The 22,703-nt window shown below is 44.0% G+C and overlaps 1 protein-coding gene across 1 annotated transcript in view; it reads left to right on the forward strand.

The window, feature by feature from the left end:
* The first annotated feature begins 11,952 nt into the window (after positions 1 to 11,952).
* The window catches only part of LOC137524162 (indolethylamine N-methyltransferase-like), a 34,453-nt gene continuing 23,702 nt past the window's right edge, over positions 11,953 to 22,703 (forward strand). Inside the window, exons 1-2 of the mRNA XM_068243735.1 lie at positions 11,953 to 12,160; positions 18,466 to 18,673. Coding sequence (XP_068099836.1) covers positions 12,010 to 12,160; positions 18,466 to 18,673 — 359 coding nt within the window. The 5' untranslated portion in view covers positions 11,953 to 12,009. The remainder of the gene's footprint in view (positions 12,161 to 18,465; positions 18,674 to 22,703) is intronic.

The following is a 22,703-nucleotide window of genomic DNA, read 5'->3' on the forward strand; positions in this document are numbered from 1 at the left end:
AAGGTCAGTGTTCACGACTCCACCATAAGAAAGAGACTGGGCGGATTGCTCAAGTTCAGTCTTATCAGCTGAACGACAGACTGTACACATGTCCGATTTGATGTCCAAACAACCGGACGATCAAACGTCCAAACAACGGGTCAGTTGTGAAAATCCGACGTGTGTATGTACCTTAAGATAACATTTTTACTCCATCATTAGCTCTTCTTGTGTTATAGCTTAAAGAGAAACTCCGACCAAGAATTGAACTTTATCCCAATCAGTAGCTGATACCCCCTTTTACATGAGAAATCTATTCCTTTTCACAAACAGAGCATCAGGGGGCGCTGTATGACTGATATTGTGGTGAAACCCCTCCCACAAGAAACCCCTCCCACAAGAAAAGTATGTACTCCTGGCAGTTTCCTGTCTGTGAACCTTGTTGCATTGTGGGAAATAGCTATTTACAGCTGTTTCCAACTGCCAAAAACCATGCAGCAGCTACATCACCTGCAACAGTAAACTGTTCACTGGAGTTCCTCTTTAAAATACAGAGTGTGGCTTGTAATTGCAAATATTAGAGAATTATGCAAATCCTCAGTCGTTTTTCACCTTATGCATACGAGCAATTTTTTACCTGCCATTCATTTGCCAATAACTTTAGCACTAATTAACACAATGAATTGATCTATATCTTTTTTTTCTTCCACTAATTATGCTTTCTTTGGGTGGTACCTTTTGCTAAGAATAATTTTTGTCTATATGCATTTCAACAGGGATATTAAGAAAAAAATTGAAAAAAAAAATCAATATTTCTCATTTTTGGCCATTATAGCTTTAACATAATACATGCTACCATAATTAAAGCCTATGTGTTTTATTTGCTCATTTGTCCCAGGTATTACACCATTTAAATGTTGTCCCTATCACAATGTATGGCGCCAATATTTTATTTGGAAATAAATGTGCATTCTTTTCAGTTTTGCGTCCATCTTTATTTACAAGCTTATAATTTAAAAAATATTAGTAATAGACCCTCTTCCCATGCATATGACCCTTAGGTAACTATTTATGGGTTTGTTTGTTTTTTAATTGTAATTTTTTTTTTCATAAAACATTTTATTTGTGTAATTTTTGGTGTGGGAGGTAAACAGTTAATTTTAAATGTAACAACATGTGTTTATTTAATTAAAAAGATGTATGTGAATGTAGTTTTAGTATTTGGCAACAAGATGGCCACAGTCAATTTTTTGTTTTTTTAGTCCTGGAACACTCTCGCTTCCAGGAAGTATAGGGAGGACGGAAACTTTTTTTCTTCAGAAACATTGCAGCTTCTCAAAGAAGCCATCGGTCTTTCTGCCGGGGACTTAGATCAATGAATGGCAATATGTTCCCATTCATTGATCTCTGGGCTAACGGGGGCACACGGTCGCGTGCGGGAGCGCGCAGCAGCCCAGCAGCAGCCAAATGGATGTGACAGTCATGTCCATTTGGCTAAAATGGTTAAAGGATATAAGAGGTGACATGTGAATGCAGGGCAGCCATCAGGCGGGACAACTGAAACTGCAGTGAGGGGCCCAGGGCTTCTGGGGGACCTTCCCCCCACCCAAAGCACTGTAAAGGGCAACATGTGCTGGCTCGCTCGCTACAGCAGACTTTCTATACTGGGACACCACCTATATCTGACTAGCGGCTACCTATACTGGGCCACCACCTGTGCCTGGCTACCTACAGTATACTGGGTCTGGAACCACCTATACCTAGTTACCTATACAGGGGCACCACCTATACCTGGCTACCTTTACTGAGGGCACCACCTGTACCTGGCTACCTATACTGGGGCACCACCTGTACCTGGCTACCTTTACTGAGGGCACCACCTGTACCTGGCTACCTATACTGGGGCATCACCTATACTTGGCTACTTATACTGGGGTACTTATAGCTTGCTACCTATACTGGGGGCAGGCTACCTATACCAGGGCACCACCCATAGTTAAATGCCAATACTGGGGCACCTGTATTTTTCTGGTCTATACTGGGGCACTAGCTATGCTAGGCTACCTATACTAGAGGCATCTACACCAGGCTACCTATACTAGAGGCACCTATACCTGGCTAGGGCAGGGGGACGAGCTGAGACAGAAGGGGACAAGAGGTAACACATGGGGATAAAAGAGGCATAAGGTGGAACAGAGGCGGACAAAACAGGCACAGGGAGAAAAGAGATGAGATGGGAACATGAGGACACACAGAGGGACACAAAAGAGGCACAAACTGAGGTGAGACAGAGGGGGACAAAAGAGGCACCGGAAGAAAAGAGGGGGACAAAAGAGAACGGATAAAGGATAAGAAGTCCCTATCTAATTTGTTAACCGGGAACTACCTGTATTTTGCTAGTATTTGGCCCCACCCACAACATGCCGTGGTCTCGCCCTCTTTTTGCCACATCACTCTGTGCATGCCGTTTTCTTCAGTGTCGGAGCCATGAACATTTTTTACCGCAGTGCACTTCGGACACGGGGGTGGGGTGGCTAGTGGGCTGGCACAGCAACCGGTGGGTTGATGTGTAAGGGGCCCCAAAAGTTCTGATGGCTGCCCTGTGTGAATGTGACATGATGAGATAGACATGTGTAAGTATAGTGCCTAGCACACAAATAACTATGCTGTGTTCCTTTTTTTCTTTCCCTGCCTGAAAGAGTTAAACATCAGGTATGTAAGTGGCAGTTCCTGTCTGAGTCAGGACTGGGTCAGACTACAGTGTGACTCTCACTGATAAGAAATTCCAACTATAAAACACTTTCCTAGCAGAAAATGGCTTCTGAAAGCAGGAAAGATGTAAAAAGGGACTATAGTTCATAGACTTTAGCTCTGGTATACTTCAATGAATGTGTCATTGAGCAAAAACAATAAAACAGTAACAACTTAAAAAGTAGATTTAAATATAAAATAAAACTGTGGAATATCTTAAAAAGTCAATTTTAGGAGAAGGAAGACAGATGCAATTGTTTATTTCATTCGTTTATTTTTTACCTCGGGTGTCCTTTAAGAGAGAGAGGGAGAGAGAGAGTGCAGGATTGCAGCATATATACTGTATAACCTGTGTTAATTTAAATCCAATTTTGATTAGCCTATCCCTGGCCAATATTACAACTTCCATATAGAACGAGGTTACCGATTTTTGTATACTATGAACAGATTGTGCAGGTAAGGACTTATACTGAAGGAAGTGGTAACATTATTTAATCAATGATACAATCTTGATTATACAATCTTACCACCTCTTTACAGGCAAAACTCTAAAATCAGAATAGTGTGCAAAAGCCTATTTATTTTTTTAATTCAACTTAAAAGGTGACACTTATATATGAAATAGACTCATTATGCAAAGCAAGATATTCCAAGCCTTTATTTGTTACTAGGGACCTTAGCCCATTTAATAACTTACTCTAGGTCTGTCACCGCCGTCACCTGTCAGCGCACATGCACACACCCGTGCGCACGTGCCTGGCCAGCCCCCTGGCTGTCCTGCTCATCCCAACAATGGCTGTCCCTGCAGCACATGCGCAGCAGCGCAGACACAGAGACACACACACACACACACACACACACGCAGGGACATAGGGGTTTTATTAGGTAGGATAATTTTGATAAATTAAGGCTTACAGCTTATGAGAACCCCAAAATCAAACTCTCAGACCATTAGGGCCTGTACACATTGCTGCAGTTGAGTTGCGCTTTTAAAAATGCATGCGTTTTTTAATTGCAAGGTCTTTTGAAAAATCGTGAAAATTACACAAACCTGTACACACTGGTGCAATGCGATTTTTCTATTTTCATGAAGGCTTTGAGATTTAAATTCACAGCACAAGCGCAGCAGCGTATACACGCCCTTAGACTATTGTGAAAAGGTTTAATATTCTAGGCTCAAAGTGTCAGACTCTCAACAGCTAATTCCTCCAAAACAGCTACAAAGGCATATATTAGTTTCACATTTAAAGTTGAATTACTGAAATAAATGGACTTTTGCATGATATTCACTCAGTTTACATTTGTACTGCACAGATTTGGTAAGATTGTTCAATCAAGATTATATCATAAGTTTGTACCTTAAAGTTACTTGAGCACCGAATTAAAACAAAAACAAAAAAACCTCCTTAAAAGGGCATTTTGTAATGGTGTGTGCCGTTGTGGGTGTTGGAGTTGGGGGTAGCATCAGGGGTGCTCGGATACCCCCTTTTCAAAATCCAAATTGATCCGGATCCGGATACCCAGATATCCGGATCTGGATCAGATATCCGAATCCAAACTTTGAGGTATCCGCGTACACGCGGATATCTGAACGCATTACCTGGGATATCTGGGCGGATTCGGATATCCGGATAGAAAACCGGATAGAATTAGCCTTTAAATTGCTTCCAAAACGTTTATTTTAGGGTAAAATGAGGCATGTAACATCATGTTTTTTTTAAAGGGAAACACTAATTGATTATGTGGGGACTTAAAAGCTCCCCCCCCCCCCCCCAAAAAAAAAAAATTGGCTGTCAATTTACATCAGGCCTAGGTTTCAGACAGCGGTCGTGCAGCCCACTGTAATGATCTGCGCTGCTGTCTGCACTGGCAGACAGCTGTTTGACCATTTTTTAAGTCTGAGTGCTGCAGGTCTCTGGAAAAGAGACCTGTCTTCACTCTGCAAGTTGCAGAGCTGCTGTTCTGGGGAGGAATTTGCATACACTTGTCATAAAAATTGCTTAGCTGCTTCCTTTGACGGCTTGCAGTATAAATACATTTTTTTCCCAGAATTCCCGGCTGGTCATACTGGTTTGTCTCTGCTTACTTACCTGGAGTCAGCCTTTGCAAATCGTTTGCTAAGATTATCTTAGAGTAAATCCTTGGGAGTGCACTAGGCATTCCTTCTAGCGTAGTCAGAATGTATTATCTGTTTTGCTTTGTACTGTCTATCTGTTACGATTGTCTTGTCGCCAGCGGCGGTCGACAGGAAATCGTACTGTCTGTTGGGATCGCATTCGCCCTAGCGGTAGTGGCGGTGGTTCCTTACCATCTGGGAGTGTGGGCCAGAGCTGCGGTTGCTGCTGGCTACTCCTTCTGTCTGTCTTGTCTGGAGCGAACGATTGCTGTAGGCTCGGTGAGGCAATCGTTTAGCAAGTGTTCACGTTTTCTTTTCGTTTTTGTGTTACATCGGTTAGTTAGGGTTCCAATTTTCAAAATACTGCGATCACTCCTTCCAATCACATAGCATCATTTGCCAGTATTGCAAAGAAACACCTTAAAATGGGAACAAAAACGTATATAGTATAGCCTGTATAAATACTATTCTATCACCCTCATGTGACAGGCATTCATTAACATACAAGGTGTGAGAAACACAGAAGGGGTCCACCACCTCTGGGCTCAGGCGCTCCCCCCCATTATCTCCCTGCTCACCAAACGTTTGCCTCTAATGAACATTCAATGTCTGCCACCTGGGCTTTTCCTCATGGATGAATCTGCAACCAAACTCAGAGAAACGTACCATGTGTAAAACCTCCTTTAATACTTAGATTAAAAAATAAGTAATGCCCGTACATAAAAACAAAACATCAACAGCATTGTATATCACCATCCCCTCGGTAAAGGCAGGATTCCGCGTCTCGCATCTCCACAGCCTCCACACCGCCTCACAGACTCAGCTCGTATGTCCTGTAGCTCCGCCCTACCGGTTTCGTCATATCACATGACTCATCAGGGGCTAATGACAGGACGTGTGGCTGGGTCTTATATCCGCCTCCCCCCTTATTAGCATATTCCGTATGAGCCCGGTGTCGTCCGCCTCTGACTGGGATGAAAGAATTGGGTGCCCGTTAATCTCCAACCTATATATTTCTTGCCGGTGCTTAATTACATCTATGCCCTATTCCATATTTATACTTTACCTCATTTCTCTCCATAGAACTTCCATATCACGTCTCTCGTCCCAGGGATTTCCAACTCCGCCCTACTCCCTGTGCGTCATCCTGCGTGCTCTATTCTTTATGCGCAGAAGTTTGGCACATGCGCATAAAGAATAGAGCACGCAGGATGACGCACAGGGAGTAGGGCGGAGTTGGAAATCCCTGGGACGAGAGACGTGATATGGAAGTTCTATGGAGAGAAATGAGGTAAAGTATAAATATGGAATAGGGCATAGATGTAATTAAGCACCGGCAAGAAATATATAGGTTGGAGATTAACGGGCACCCAATTCTTTCATCCCAGTCAGAGGTGGACGACACCGGGCTCATACGGAATATGCTAATAAGGGGGGAGGCGGATATAAGACCCAGCCACACGTCCTGTCATTAGCCCCTGATGAGTCATGTGATATGACGAAACCGGTAGGGCGGAGCTACAGGACATACGAGCTGAGTCTGTGAGGCGGTGTGGAGGCTGTGGAGATGCGAGACGCGGAATCCTGCCTTTACCGAGGGGATGGTGATATACAATGCTGTGGATGTTTTGTTTTTATGTACGGGCATTACTTATTTTTTAATCTAAGTATTAAAGGAGGTTTTACACATGGTACGTTTCTCTGAGTTTGGTTGCAGATTCATCCATGAGGAAAAGCCCAGGTGGCAGACATTGAATGTTCATTAGAGGCAAACGTTTGGTGAGCAGGGAGATAATGGGGGGGAGCGCCTGAGCCCACAGGTGGTGGACCCCTTCTGTGTTTCTTACACCTTGTATGTTAATGAATGCCTGTCACATGAGGGTGATAGAATAGTATTTATACAGGCTATACTATATACGTTTTTGTTCCCATTTTAAGGTGTTTCTTTGCAATACTGGCAAATGATGCTATGTGATTGGAAGGAGTGATCGCAGTATTTTGAAAATTGGAGGTTTGCTACAGATTGGTAATCTGCAAGTACAGCGATCCACGGAAGAAGGGAACTGGTATACGTATGTACTGTGGCCTTAGTAAAGGGTGAAGCGCAGCACAAAGACACTTCGTTTTGGTTAGTTAGGGTTGGCATGCTTTGTCTCTGTTGCTCTGTTTGTGTGGAGACCGCGCCATTAGCGTGCTTTGTCGCTGTTGTGCTTTTCGCGTGGCGACCGCGCTTAGCGAGTGCGTTTGTTATTTTCCTTGGCATTCTGATTATTGTTATTTGCTGTGTCTTTCTTGCTACGCTTGTGCTCTGTCTTGGCCGGTCTTGTGTCGCTATTGGCAATCACCACTCTTGCGATTGAGTTCCCACTTGGTTTCCGCTTTTGCGTGTTCACCGTCGTCGGGTGGCGACTAGATTGATGGACACACATACATCCTGTCTCTGTGCTCACTTTCTCTCTACAGGTGCATAGCATCAAAGCTGGGTTCTGTCGTTTTATACGCTTGTGGAGGACTTCCGCAGTGTCAGCGCATATCTTGTGCGCTGACCACGGAGATAATTCCGCAATAGTTACACCCACATTGTGTCCAAAGTCCAACCGCACAACTTGGACATGACAGTTTTCAGCCCAGACACCTCCAAAATATTACGCAGCAATTGTATTTTGGGTTCAATATAGGTGGTATCAGCACAGCAGCAGTGGCCTGTGGCACCCTGGCGGTGGGAGCAGCACGGGCAGCAGGAGCAGGGCAATGCAGCAGCAGCAGGTGTAACATGTGCCAGGAGGAGCATGCCGGACGTGGGACGTGTACGAGGCACGCATACGTGGCACGTGCATTGGTACCACGGCTGTAAAAAAGTTGTGAGCCAGGAGGCTTAGTTAGTAATAGTTAACAATCAGGAGGAGCCAGGAGGCTGTGGTGGTGGTGGTAAAGAGTGGTAAGGCAGACATAGTGAGTCCCAGCCACTTCATGTCCCCCTCTTGCCAACAACTGGGAAAGACTCACCCAACAGGGTCTGGCGGCAGTTTTTCCTTGCACGAGAAGCGGTGTAGGGAGCAGAGGAGGCCACTGAGGACTGGCTGCCTGAACAGGCCTCAGTGGCAGAGGGGGTTCTGGTGCTCCGAGTCTGACCACTGCCAGAGCCAGCTTGCTTCAGCCAGATGATGTGGGGTACTTGTACTTTATTAAAATAGGGGTTGGACTTTAAAGCAAATCAGCACGGAGTGACAGACAGCAGAGGAGAAGACAGTGTACACTAACTGTCTAACTACACAATACACAGTAATCCTATTCCCTAACCTATACTGTGGCTAATAGCAAGCCAGCAGCAGGCCTGGTCTCTGTGCACAGCACACACAGACACACAGGACCTAATAGCAGCTGCTGCAGGCCTGCAGCACAAACTCTGACTATCACTGAATGAAATCAAGCTAGCTACCTAATAAACAATAGAACAATAGTGTAGTGAAGGTGTTAATCACTGAAAAGCTTTAGGTTTATCACTGTATACAGCACTTGCTAGGTCAGGCAGCAGCACTGGAGCATGTCTCTCAGTTAGCAGTCACACAAGCAAGGACAAGATTTCTCATCATGGCACCCCTCCTTATATACAGGGAGGGGGGGCTGGCCAGGGTTCCATTCTGTGATCGGGTGCTAGAACTTAGGCTTGGAGCCCTCTGATTGGCTCAATGAGGTCAGGAGGGGCTGGCCAGGGTTCCCCTCTGTGATTGGTTGCTAGGGCTTCTGCTGGGAGCCCTCTCATTGGCTCAATGACATCATCTCCATGGTTACAGTTTCCGGATTTAGAAATCCGCTGCATATCCAACCAGATATCGGATTACGTATAAATATCTGCGTTACCCGGATAGTGCTATTCGGATTTGCGAAGAAATCCGGGAATCCGGATCCGGTTCGGATAGTGGAAAAAGTTCGGATTATCTGGGTAGTTCGGATATCCGGAATCCGGATGAGCACCACTGAGCATCATTACTTACCTACGGGGTGCTGCTCTTCTGGCCCCCGACTGTATGACATGCACCATCTTCTTCACCTGTGCAAAGTGAAAATGCCAATAATCTTTTTGCATTCATTTTTTCGAAAATAATGTTAAATTTGATTTTCGTGTGAAAATGCCATCTGAAATAAGTTTGTTATTTTTAAGGATTTTCACACTTTTCACAAATTTTGCAGAAAAAAAAGTATTGAAGTATTTTAAAGTATTTTTACCACCATAAAAATGTTTACTGTAAAAGTACAGTTCTTTGCATTTTCTCGCAATTTTTTGTAGAAAAAAATTGCTTTTTCGTGTTTTGACTAAAACGCAAAAATACAAGCCTTTATTGCAAATATCAGGGGCGTAACTAGAAATCACTGGGCCCCCTGCAAAACTTTGGATGGGGCCCCCTCCCACCAAACCTCAAACCTGCAGAGAATAGAAAGCTTTTTCTCTCCGTGCCCAGAGTCCTCAAGCATCACTACAGGACACAGAACTTGGGGAGGGGTAAAGAGGCTGGGGGTTGAAAAGAGCTGTACACAAGACCCTGCTGAACACTGAATAGGGACTGTCTACAAATCTTTGTCTGCAAAACTTTGTATGATTCCTTATCAGTGGCTGAGCAGATGCACTCATTAGAACAATTGTGCAGAGAGCAGAAAGCTTTTTCTCTCCTTGCCCTTAGTTGTCAGTCGCTCAGGACAGGGCCCCCTGCGGCTTCTGGGCCCCCCTGTGGCTGCATCCTTTGCAGGGTCTATTGTTACACCCCTGGCAAATATTTTCTTGAAATCGAAAATAGCATTGGTGATGCGAAAATGACTTTGGTGAAAATTTCCAAGCAACACTGTTGTTTTCCACTCGACCAGCCGATTCTGCCGGCTTTTGAAATTCCCAACAGTGTCACACGCATGTGCATCATAATGCATACAAGGAGATGTAGTCTGATGATGTGAGTAGGCTCCCTCAACAGCATACAACATTACAGACCCTCCCTTACGGGGAGGTTCTCTTTTTTTTAGTGCTCAGGTCACTGTAAGTCTAACATTGTGTTAAAACAGAGGCGCCAGTTTTATTGATTTATTTATTTATTGTATCTATAAAGCGCCAACTTATTACGCAGCGCTGGACATTAGTTTAGGTTACAGACAATATTTAGGGGTGACATACAGCAAAATGACAATACATGAATACAAGAAAGACCAGATCATGCAGCACAGTATGAGTATAAAGTAATGCTTAGTCACTGGAGGGGAGGATGGAGATTAGGCAAGTTAGGTTCACTCAGATGCGTAGCATGGGTTCACAGTAATGGAGGTGCATGATCAGGTAGGACACAAAAGGAGGAGGACACTGCCCAAAGGCTTACAATCTAGAGGGAGAGGTAAGGACACGAACGGTAGGGGACCAGAGTACAGCTGTGGGTTTAGAGTAATTGTGAGGGGTGGTAGGCCAGAGTGAAAAGGTGAGTTTTGAGGGGCCTTCTTGAAGATGTTGAAGGAGGGGGCTGCCCTAATGGGTGGAGGTAGGGAGTTCCATAGTGTTGGAGCAGCTCTTGAGAAGTCCTGGAGGCGTGCATGGGACTGGGTGATGCGGGGGGCGGTTAGGCAAAGTTCATTGGAAGAGCGCAGTGAGCGGCTAGGTGTGTACCTCTGAGTAAGATTGGAAATGTAGGTTGGACAGGTTTTGTGGACAGATTTGTAGGTCAGACACAGTATCTTGAATCTGATTCTGGACTGGATAGGAAGCCAGTGGAGGGATTCAAGGAGGGGATCCGCCATGGTGGAGCGATGGGAGCAGCGGATAATTCTGGCTGCCGCATTCATGATTGACTGCAGTGGGGCTGTTCAGGCCATAGGGAGACCAGACAGAAGGGCATTGCAGTAGTCGAGGCAGGAAATTATGAGGGCATGGATGAGGTGTTTGGTGGTGGCAGAGGTCAGGAAAGGGCGAATTTTACAGATGTTATGAAGGTGGAAGTTGCAGGACTTTGTGAGGTTTTGGATGTGGAGAGTGAAGGAGAGTGCGGAGTCTAGGGTGACCCCCAGACAGCGGGCTCGAGGGGTAGGGCGAATGGTAGTGTGGTTAACAGTGACATGCACATCTGGGAGGTTCATGGATGGCCGGGGTGGGAAGATCATAAATTCCGTTTTGTCTAGATTTAGTTTCAGGAACCAAGCGGATATTGAGGAGGAGATGGCAGATAGACAGGAGGAGACCTTGTCCATGGTAGTGGTGAGTATGTCAGGGGTGTGGAGGTAGATCTGGGTGTCATCTGCATACAGATGGTAGTTAAAACCCAAAGTTCAGGATAAAATAATTAAAATAATTAAAAGTCATTTAAAAATAAAGAGGTAGTAGTGGAGTTACCTCTCCCCAAGTAGACACAACAGTGTGAATTTACTTAAAAATATTCTTTATTCAAAGTACTCCACAATTGAACGCAACATGTTTTGCGTGCGTCATCCAGCTTCCTCAGGCAAATATAGGAGCTGTTTGTGGTCAAGAGGAAGCCAAAATACCAGAAGTGCCAAAGTCTAACATTGTCCGTTCCTGACATTGTTGATCAAATATGGAGCTACTATTGATAATATACACCTTGCATTGGCACCTTATTTGCATTGTGTGGTAGGGGATATGCAAGCACACATGTGCATCATGGGACACTTCATTTCCGTTCACCAGAGAATATGGGTGTGTCCTAATTAATAGAAGGTAAGTATTTATTGCTAAAAAAATGTTACAATTAAAATACATTTATCTTCTTGTGCATTTTATTTTTCTTAACTCATTGTAGCGATAGGTAAGGGGCACAAATACTGCACATATAAATTGTACAAAGTATAAAATATATCATTGGCATATACAATTCTTACATTTCTTACCAATTTATTTATTCGTAAAGTTGAACCTTTCTAGAAACACAGATTATAAACTTGTTTGGAACAGAAGTGAATAGTCAATCACTTTGCAGCAATAGTCAGTCAATAATCACAGATCAGTCAGCTGAATCGTCATGATCAACCTGAGAAGAAAACAAGCAGTTCTGAGAAAATAATGAACAGCAAATAAAAAGGTGTAACAACCTCGTGCTGTATGACTATAAAGGGAACACGAAAAACAAGTACGTATCGGCAAAGTGAGAAACCAAAGTGGAGAAGATCCTTACACCATGGATTGTGGACCAAAGAAATTCTACCATAAGCATGACTTTCATAGTAGAGATTACATTGAAACGTATTGCTCTGACAAGCCAGACATGGTCTTCACAGAAGATGCTCTGAAATTTCCCATGATGAATTTCCATTACGTGTTCAGCTCTGGTATGTATATAACCACAAGTCTTCTATATGCATCAGAAGCAGTGAAACCACTGTTTAAAAGAAAAGCATATTTTTACACAAGGCTTCTGCTTTCAAAGTGTACCAGACCTGAAGAAAATAAACATTTTTATACATACCTGGGGCTTCCTCCAGCCCCATAAGCTCGGCTCGCTCCCACGCCGCCGTCCTCCTCTGTCTTAAGCTCCGGTACCGGGTCCTGTCAATTCTGCCAGTCGAGGCCAGTCTGCGCTAAAGAAGTGTGCCCTCTACGTATCTCTCCAGTGGCTGCTGGATAGATACGCAAAGAGTGCACTTCACTTACGTCAGAATGGCCGCAACTGACAGAAGTGACGGGATCCGGTATCAAAACTGCAGACAGAGGAGAACGGCGACGTGGGAACGATCCAAGCTTATGGGGCTGAAGGAAGCTCCAGATATGTATAAAACATTTTATTTTTTTTAGCTCTGGTTTCCTTTAAGGCATATCTATTGTAATGCATGTCATGCTTTAGTAACCAATAGTCCAACAGACTTCTATGACCCCCTGTGCCGTCTATGTCCTCCTGTGCCTCCTATGTCCCCCGGTGCCTTCTATATCTCCCTGTGTCATCTATGTCCCCCTTGTGTCTCCTATGCCCTACTTGTGCTTTCTATATCCCCCTGTGCCCCCTATGTCCCCCTTGTGCATCCTAAGTCCCGCTTGTGCCGTCTATGTCCCACTGTGCCTCCTATCTCCCCCTGTGCCTTCTATGTCCCCCTTGGGCCTTCTATCTTCCCTTGTGCTTTCTATATCCCTTTTGTGCCTTCTTTGTCCCCCTGAACCTCCTATGTCCCCCTGTGCCTTCTATGTTCCCCTTGTGCCTTCTATGCCCCTGTGCTTTCTATATCCACCTGTGCCTCCTATGTCGCCCTTGTGCATTCTATGTCCCCCTGTGCCTCCTATGCCACCCTGTGCCTCGTATGCCGCCTATACATTCTATGCCCCCCTGTGCCTTCTATGTCCCCCTTGTGCCTCCTATGCCCCCCTGTGCCTCGTATGCCGCCTATACATTCTATGCCCCCCTGTGCCTTCTATGTCCCACTGTGCCTCCTATGCCCCCCTTGTGCCTTCTATGTCTCCCTGTTCCATCTTTGTCACCTTTGTGCCTCCAATTTCTGGCTGTGCCACCTATGTTCCCCTCTGCGTTCTATGTCCCTCTGTGCCTCCTATGCCCCCCTGTGCCTGCTATGTCCCCCGTGTGCCTTCTATATCCCCCTGTACCTCCAATGTCCCCTTGTGCCTACTATGTCCCCCTGTGTGTCCTATGTCTATCTGTGCCTGCTACGCCTCCCTTGTGCCTCCTATGTCCTCCTATGCCTACTAATGTATGTACTTCTGTGCTTTTTATGTTTCTGTGTCTTCTATGTCCTCTTTTTCTTTTTATGTCCCCTGTGCCTCTTACGTCCCCCTGTGTTTCCTCTGCTTCCCCAGCTCCATTCATTTAGCAAAGTATGCTCAGCGGAAGGAACAGCAATTGTGTCAACTGCCCCGGACATCTCCAGCAATGTCCTCTCACGCTCACTGTTTCCCAGGTGTCGGCCTCTCCTGATTTCATTATTATGGGGAAATAGTTGGGGTGAGAAGAAATTGCTAATCGATGCTCGTGCTCCTGGAGCAGGTGAGACAATTACTGCCGCTTCTGCTGTGCACACTCTGCTAAATAAAAAAACAAAAGGACTGGCACTGCTAAGTATATTATAGCTCTTTATTTCATAAGAATGGCAGCAGTGACAAACTGCTTTAAAGAGACTCTGTAACTTTAAAAAGATCCCCTGGGGGGTACTCACCTCAGGTGGGGGAAGCCTCCGGATCCAAATGAGGCTTCCCACGCCGTCCTGCGTCCCACGGGGGTCTCGCTGCAGCCCTCTGAACAGCCGGCCACAGGCCCGACTGTAATTTCAATATTTACCTTTGCTGGCTCCAGCGGGGGCGCTGTGGCTGCATTCGGCTCGGAAATAGATGGAAATACCCGATCTCCGTCGGGTCCGCTGTACTGCGCAGGCGCTGGAGACTTGCGCCTGCGCAGTAGAGCGGACCCAACGACGATCGTGTATTTCCGCCTACTTCGGAGCCGACAGCCGTCAGAGCGCCGTCACGGCTGTACGGAGGGCTGCAGCGAGACCCCCGAGGGACGCAGGACAGCGCGGGAAGCCTCATTAGGATCCGGAGGCTTCCCCCACCCGAGGTGAGTACCCCCCAGGGGATGTTTTGCCGTTACAGTTCCTCTTTAAGTAGTTTGATAAAGGGTTTTGCACTCAGAACAGGGGTCTGCCACTGCTGCCATTCTTATGAAATAATAAAGAGCTATAATATACTTAGTGGTACTCCCTGTAGTGCTCCCCAGGAGGCACTGGTGTTGGAATTAAGTTAAGCATGCTACTTTTTTGTTGGTGCTCCCTTCCTTCTGTTTTTGCACACTCTGCAAAAGAAATGGGGATGGAGGAGCACAGGATAGGGAGTCCCTAACTGTGCAACATCATTGTGACGGATAGGTGAGCTGTTTGTACGCTGGGTGTTTGTAGGTAGAGATGGCCCGAACGGTTCGCCCGGTGGGTAGTTTGTCTAGTTTTTCTATATGCATAATTTTCATGTAACTTTTGTGTAATTTTGTACCGACACCATACATGCTATCATCACCAAAATTGCTATGTATGTTATAGGGGCACTATGGCGAAAAATTGTAAAATTTAAAATATGTGCAAACATTAACAAATAAGAAGTACATTTTTTCCAGAGTAAAATGAGCCATAAATTACTTTTCTCCTATGTTGCTGTCACTTACAGAAGGTAGTAGAAATCTGAAAGAAGTGACAGGATTTGAACGAGTACATCTCTTCATGGGGGATTCTCAGGGATTTATTTATTTTTAAAAGCACTTAGTGAATGGCAGTTGCTCTGTCCAACTGCCAAAAAACTGTGTAGCGAGCAGGGAAGCTGGCCAGCATCATTGTTTAAATCCTTTTTATGGAATATCTTTATAAGGAATAAAATCCTTGCTGAGAATCCCCTATGAAGAGATGGACTAGTCCAAAACCTGTCACTTCTGTCAGATTTCTATTGTGACTGCAACATAGGAAAAAAGTAATTGATGGCTCATTTTACTCTGGAAAAATGTACTTCTTATTTTTCTGTTTGCACATATTTTAAATTTTACATTTTTTCACCATAGCGCCCCTTTAAGGAGAAGGGTGGGAAAAGGCAAAATATTTTTTTTTTAAAAAGACCAAGTAGTTTTTGAGAAAATCGATTTTAAAAATGCGAAGTAGTTTTCTCAAAAACTACGAGGTGCGGTTGATTCATTAAGTTAGCATTGCGTAACAGCAAGAGTTATCAGCTTTTATGCGCGCTATAAAACTTAAGTGCCTTAATTAGTGATTGGCCCAATAGGCTGTCTGTCAATCGATGTCAAGTGACAGACAGCCTATTGAGCCAATAAGAGCGCAGGGATCAGGTCCTTTGATGTGACTGAACCCGCTGATGAAGAGGGCAGGAGGAGTGGAGCTTGTTTCTTTAACAGTTTCACAGCATCAGAACTTTGTTTTTCTTACCAAAGCATCATTTTTAGCTGCATTTTTAACTAAGCTCCACCCATCAAAGAAAAAAAGCCCAGGCTTTTTTTCCCTGATGCTGTGCAGAGCATGATGGGATTTCCTATGTTGTTATTCACGTTACCTAGCAACTGGGAGAGGTGCTCAGGACACAGGACTGTTGGAACTGTGTCTCATGCTCCCTGTCACCTCCTTTCAACCAAAAAGATGGCTGCCATCATGAAATCAAACATTTGCCGGTTCTTTTAAAACACTGTGGATAAGAGATTATATTACCTATCTATTTTAATTAACGTAACTAATGTGACTTAAAGGGGTTCTTTCGCGAAAAAAGTAGGCAGTTAAAAAATGTGACAGATGACAGGTTTTGGGCCAGTCCAAGTGGGATTCTCAGGGCTTTCTTTGTTTTCAACAGCATTTCCTGAACAACAGTTGCAAAATCTAACTGACATAATAGTGTGCAAGTGATTAGGGAGGCCGGCTGGTATCTTGCTATTTTGGCAGTTAAACTGCTGTTCAGGAAATGCTGTTGAAAACAAAGAAAGCCCCGAGAATCCCCCTTAAAAAGATGGACTGGCCAAAAACCTGTCATCTGTCACATTTTTTAACTGCCTACTTTTTTCGCGAAAGAACCCCTTTAATGACAGTATGTTTGTTTAGGCTGGAGTTCCTCTTTAACGTTCGCTATGCTGCAATTCAGCAGCATAGCGTGTGCAGAGTGCCCACTCCCAGATTAAGCATGCTAAGTTGCCAATAGCGCACGTAGCGTGCAAGGACACTAATTAGGGCACTTAAGTTTTATAGTGCGCATAACAGCTGATAACTCTCACTGTCAGTGTCAGACTGGGAGCTGGGAGAGCTGAGTAAATTCACTTGCTGGTCAAGCAGCAGTAATCAGGTGTTGCTGCTCACAGTGAGGTCTTGCTGCAGGTGTCTATTGGGAGTGATAACACAGGGTTACTGCTGCTTGGCCAGCAGGTGGATTTCCTCAGTTTTTCCACCTCTCAGTCCGACACTGCTCACTGTTACACAGCACTAACTTTAGTAAATCAACCCCAAGGTCTTTTTGAAAAATTTTTTTTTTTTGCTATGTTCCCATCCTTCTATTCTCTCCTTAACGTACCTAGCAATTTTTTAATGATATTAGGGCTTTGCTATTCAGCGCTAAATTTTGCATTACCATTTTGCATCATAATTGCAAATTTTGTTGCGAAATTACGATTATGCGAAGTTTGTGCTCATCGCTACTTATCTTTAGTGATGAGCAGAAATTACGCCTGTGCATAATTACGCATCGCAAAATGCAATTACGCATCAAAATGGTAATGTGTAATTTCGGGGTAACAGTATAAGCAATTTAGTAGTTAATTGTTCCCATTCGTAATTACGCATGAACTGACGCGTAATTTACGCATAATTTCACGCCGACTTTGGTGGTGAATAGCAACGCCCCCATGCATGCCATTGCTACCAACATTTATATATATATATATATATATACATATATATATATATATATATATATATATATATATATATATATATATATATATATATATAAAGAAAAATAGTGGGTACAAGTTACAAAAAGAATTGTTCAAAAAGACTTTGTAGTTTTTGAGGAAATCGATTTAAAAAATACAAAAAAATGGTTCTTAAACTGTCATTTTCTAGGATTAAACACTTTACATCCAGACTTTTTTTTCCCACTTATTGACCAGAGCAGTTTTGACAGTTTAGCTATGTCCTGATTTAATCAGAAATAACTTTATCCCTACTGAGGACACAGAAATGAAATATATATTGTTTTTTCAAGACAAACTAGGCTTTCATTGTATGCCATTTTTTCCCTCAAACAGTTTTGCTTTCTTTGAATTTTAATGGGAAAACAAAGAAAAAAATAGAAAAAACATTTATTTCTCAGTTTTACCAATTCCAGTTTAAAAATAAAAAGTGCTACTGTAGATAAAAAACACAAATTGTGTTTGGCTATTCTTACCGCTTATCACAAAACTTAGATTATGTTCCTGTCACAATGTATGGTGAAGATATTTGATTCTGAAATAATGCTACAGAGTGTGTTTTTCACTATGAAATGAGAAAATAAAAGTATTTTTAATAGTAAAAATCAATCTCATTAGCTCAGGAAACTTATATTCCCATTCACCAATTAGTCCTGCATCAGATAGTGCCAGAAATGTGCACAGAAGCAAGCCCAATCCTGCACAGCCCTGCTTCTGTACAAGTCATATATCTACTGACTTGTGGCTTAGATGAAGTCACAGAGGACGTATATCTATTGACTTGTGGATAAAGTGGTTAAAAACCATTTTTCTTTACATTTTTAAAATCCATTTTCTCAAAAACTACAAGGTCTTTTTGAAAAAATATTTTTTTGACTTGTGCCTAATATTCTCTGTTACATGTAGCAGTTTTGGTAGCAATAGCATTGCTATTCACCACCAAAGTCTGCACAAAATTACGCATAAATTCATGTGTAAATATGAATGATTACACAAAGTCAATTGAATTACGAATTTGTAATTACGTGTATGCGTAAATACGAAAATGTACGCGTAATTTCTCGTAATCGTAGTTAGCAGATTACAATCATCACTACTTATCTTATAAGTTTATATTCGCTCCAGGTGTGCTTCAGCAGCTCCATGGTAATGATGTACTTAACATGGGCATTTTTGTTTTGAATAACTCTCCAGGTTTTGTGAAGGGAGATGTTCTGATTGATGTCAGCATGGGTCCCGTCATTCATCATCTCTATTCAGCTTGTGATGTCTTCAAGGACATAATTATACTGAAGCTCAATGAGAAATGCAATATGGAGACAAGCAAATGGAAGGACTCTCGCACTGGCGCTTGTAGCTGGGAGCACACATCAGCCCATGCCGCCAAGCTAGAAGGAAAGAGGTGAGGTGTCATGTAAATGCAATCTATGGAGGGTTGAATGAGCTAATTTAAGAGTGAACAGAGGCGCCAGCAGGATAAAAGGTTCTAATAGGCTTAAAGGAATACTGTAGGGGGGTCGGGGGAAAATGAGTTGAACTTACCCGGGGCTTCTAACGGTCCCCCGTAGACATCCTGTGTTGTCGCAGCCACTCACCGATGCTCCGGCCCCGCCTCCGGTTCACTTCTGGAATTTCAGACTTTCAAGTCTGAAAACCACTGCGCCTGCGTTGCCGTGTCCTCGATCCCGCTGATGTCATCAAGAGCGCACAGCGCAGGCCCAGTATGGTCTGTGTCTGCGCAGTACACTCCTGGTGACATCAGCGAGAGTGAGGACATGGCAACGCAGGCGCAGTGGTTTTCTGACTTTAAAGTCAAGAAATTTCAGAAGTGAACCAGAGGCGGGGCCGGAGCATCGGTGAGTGGCTGCGCCAACACAGGATGTCTGCGTGGGACCATTAGAAGCCCCGGGTAAGTTCAGCTCATTTTCCCCCGACCCCCTACAGTATCCCTTTAAAATCCCTGAGGAGGTGGTGGTGGACTCGCCTCTTCGAGGCAGACAAGATACCATCAGTTTTATGACAACAGAGGCGCTATTCGTGACCTTGAGACTTTACTCTGTACTCCTATCTGTTTATTGCCTGAGGAAGCGGAAACATACCCGTGAACCGCGTTGCACTGCTTGTTTTGGAGTATATTAATAAACCTGTTGTCATAAAACTGACGGTATCTTGTCTGCTTCGGGGAGGCGAGTCCACCACCACCTCCTGAGGGATTTTAAGCCTATTAGAACCTTTTATCCTGCTGGCGCCTCTGTTCACTCTTACATTACCAATACCCACCCCTGGTGGAGGGGTTGATCCCCATTTTTCCTTATCTACAGAGAGCGACTTTTAATCCTGAGTGAGGACAGGTCTAATCTCCTCACCTGCCTATACAGTGGTTACCTAGGCGGTAACCCACGTTTGTGAGTATATACATTATATACTTTTCATTTCCAACCCCTTGTTTTGCATACTACACTATATTGGGCTCTCGGTATTTCTTTTGTCTTTATTGAATGAGCTAATTGGTTATGTCAATGGTGTAAGGAAAATAGTCTTTAAGCAGCATGGACTATTCCAAGAGTAAGATAAGTAAAGGACATCCAAGGTGAAAATAAACGAATGAAAAAAAAAATTGCACCTATGCTACTTCTCCTCAAAAAATGACTTTTTTAGACATCACACAGTTTTATTTTATATTTAAATCTAGTTTATAAGTTTTTTTTTCTGTTTCATTGTCTCTGTTTAATGACACCTTCATTGAAGTATGCCAGAGCTAAAATCTATGAATTATTGACCCTTTTTATCTATTTCCTGCTCCCAGAAGCCATTTACTGACAGGAAAGTGTTTTATGGCTGTATTTACTTATCAGTGAGAGTTATGCTATAGTCTGACCCAGTCTGACCTGGTCCTCACCCGGACAAAAAATAACTGATTTTTAACTATTCTGGGTAAAGAAAGTAAAAAGGGAACACAGCATAGTTATTTGTGTGATTTACACTGTACATGCACATGTCTATCTCATCATGTCACATGTCACCTCGGGTATCCTTTAAAGGAACAGTGTGGATAGAGTAGTGTAGTGGGGGTGTCTCAGCACCTTGCAGGAAAAAAATATAGGAGACAAATACGGGAGCCCAATAGTGTAGTATATTAGTATGCAATTGAAAAAAAGGAATTTCAATAAATTACTACTCACAAAAGGAGGTTACAAGGGCAACCAACCGTAGGAAGCAGGTGGAGACCATAAACCCGACTCCACTCGGGGTAGTCCCAGCCGGGACCTGGATGTGGTCGCTCTCCTTGAAAAAGTAGGGACAGGTGTCCACTGTGGGGCACCCTTTGCCGTATCGACTTGTTCATTTGGCACTTTTATTGGCCTGATGAAGCGGGCTGGGACCCGCGAAACGCGTTGCCTGTGCTAAATAAAAATCTTTTGTCATATACAAGGATTTCGTTATTGAGGTAAGCCACCTCATATTATTTCCTCGATTTTAAGCTGTTTTTAGATGCTTTTATTTCAACCAGGGCGCCTCTTTACCTTCAAGTGTGGATAGAGGGTTGTGGAAGTATGTGTTGGGCCACATGTGATTGAATATTGTAAAGTTAAGTCCAGAAACCGGGGCACAACTACAAGGCATGGGGCCACCCAGCAAAACTTTCATGATCACACCCTTACCCTTGCCTACCCCTGATGACCTTCACAACCTGTGGGGTCCATCTTGCAAGGATCATAGAACAAGTGTGGATGTCACGATCTTCACACCCATAACAAGTGTATCCACAAAAACACCTGATCTGAAGGATGGATGTCTTTATAGAAGGGAGTGAAGTAGTAGTTTGGGCCCACTTAAATCTCTGCCCCCCCCCCCCCCCCGCAGTTTCAGGAGCTGCTCCCGTGTAGTTACACCCCAGTCCAGAACTGAATCTCAGTTCTGCTGTGTCGAAACATGATTTTGACAATTACAAGCACCTGTCTGCACATCCCTTTCATTGTGTTACTGTTTCCAACTTCAGCTATCTGGTCTGTTCCCTTCTCTTTTCCATCTCTACTCAAAGTCTACATCCCAGGTTCTCAACATGTGGTTTGCGCACTGCAGGGTGTACTTCTGATGGTTCCAGGGGGTACTCGAGCTTGATATACTTAACCAAGAAACAGGGCCATTTCTTGGGCAGTGCGGGCAAAACAACCACCCTGGGCCCAGACCGGCAAGTAGAGGAAGGGGACTCAGGCAGAAGGTCATAACCGCTAGGGAGCTGGTGACACAAGATGCCGCCAAATAGAAGAACAAAGAAGATTACCAGCACGATCACCTTCCTTGACTCTTCCTGGGCTGCCTGCGTCCCAGGGGCAAACGCAGGATTTTTAAGGGGGGGATTCCTGAAAGGTCCAGAAGTACTTATGTCCCCGAGTGCTTCCGAATACAGGTGGATCCATACTGCCCATGCACAAAAGTGCGCCGGCGTATTACGGAGCTGCCTATCTTTGAAAGTACTCAAGGACATGAGTGTTTCTGAGGGCTTCTGGTAGCAGCAAATTTGAACAGGGGACAGCGCTGGAACAACTCCCCGAGAGAGGAACGGGAGATAGACTTAGTTTGGACAATTCAGTGGAATATGCTACATAGTGTCACATAGCGCAAGCGATAGCCATATGATGCAGGGATATATGCATCTGCGGAAGATGGTGGTGCTATATAAATACTAAATAATAATAATTTGCCTCGCCAGGATTGCACTTTTATTTAGCTTTCCTGTATGACAAGAAGACACAGCCAGCCAGCACTAGGGGAAGAGGGAAACAAAGGTGAATGAGGGAGGGCTGGTGCACACCAAGAGTGCTTCTGAGCGTTTTTCAAATCAACAAGGATTTCAAAAAAGCGTTTGGCTCATGTTACTCTATGAGGGTGTTCCCACAGCAGCGTTGTGATTTTTTCAAAATCGCAGGTATACCGCATGTAGCATTTTTTTGAGCGATTCATTCAGAAATCGCTCTGAAAATCGCTTCACAAAATCGCACTCACTAATTGCTAGAGATTCCTATTGTGATTTTGGTGTGCACTAGCTCAGAGAGAGGAGGAGTGAAGAGAGACTGAGAATAGCCTGAGATGGAGCAGAGAGCGTATCTGTATTGCAATCACACAGAGGCTACTTGCCTGTAATAGGTCTTATGTCCCTGCTGGTCTCTCACACAAGTCAGAAAGCAACCCTCCTGGAGTCTAGGGACTGTAAAAAAACTTTTCACTTGTTTAACACCTTATCCACACATGCAGTCATTATAACAATGAGGAGAGACCAGACAGATTTTTGCCAATGGACCCTCCAGGCAAGCTCTGCATCATGCTGTGTATATTTACCAGCTTGCCTGCCCTCTAATTGCACTTTTATCAGCTAGCCTAGTATTTTACATTGCCTTACAACAACAAACCTGAATACACCAGACAGGGGA

This window comes from Hyperolius riggenbachi, chromosome 7, assembly GCF_040937935.1.
Source record: "Hyperolius riggenbachi isolate aHypRig1 chromosome 7, aHypRig1.pri, whole genome shotgun sequence".
NCBI lineage: Eukaryota > Metazoa > Chordata > Amphibia > Anura > Hyperoliidae > Hyperolius > Hyperolius riggenbachi.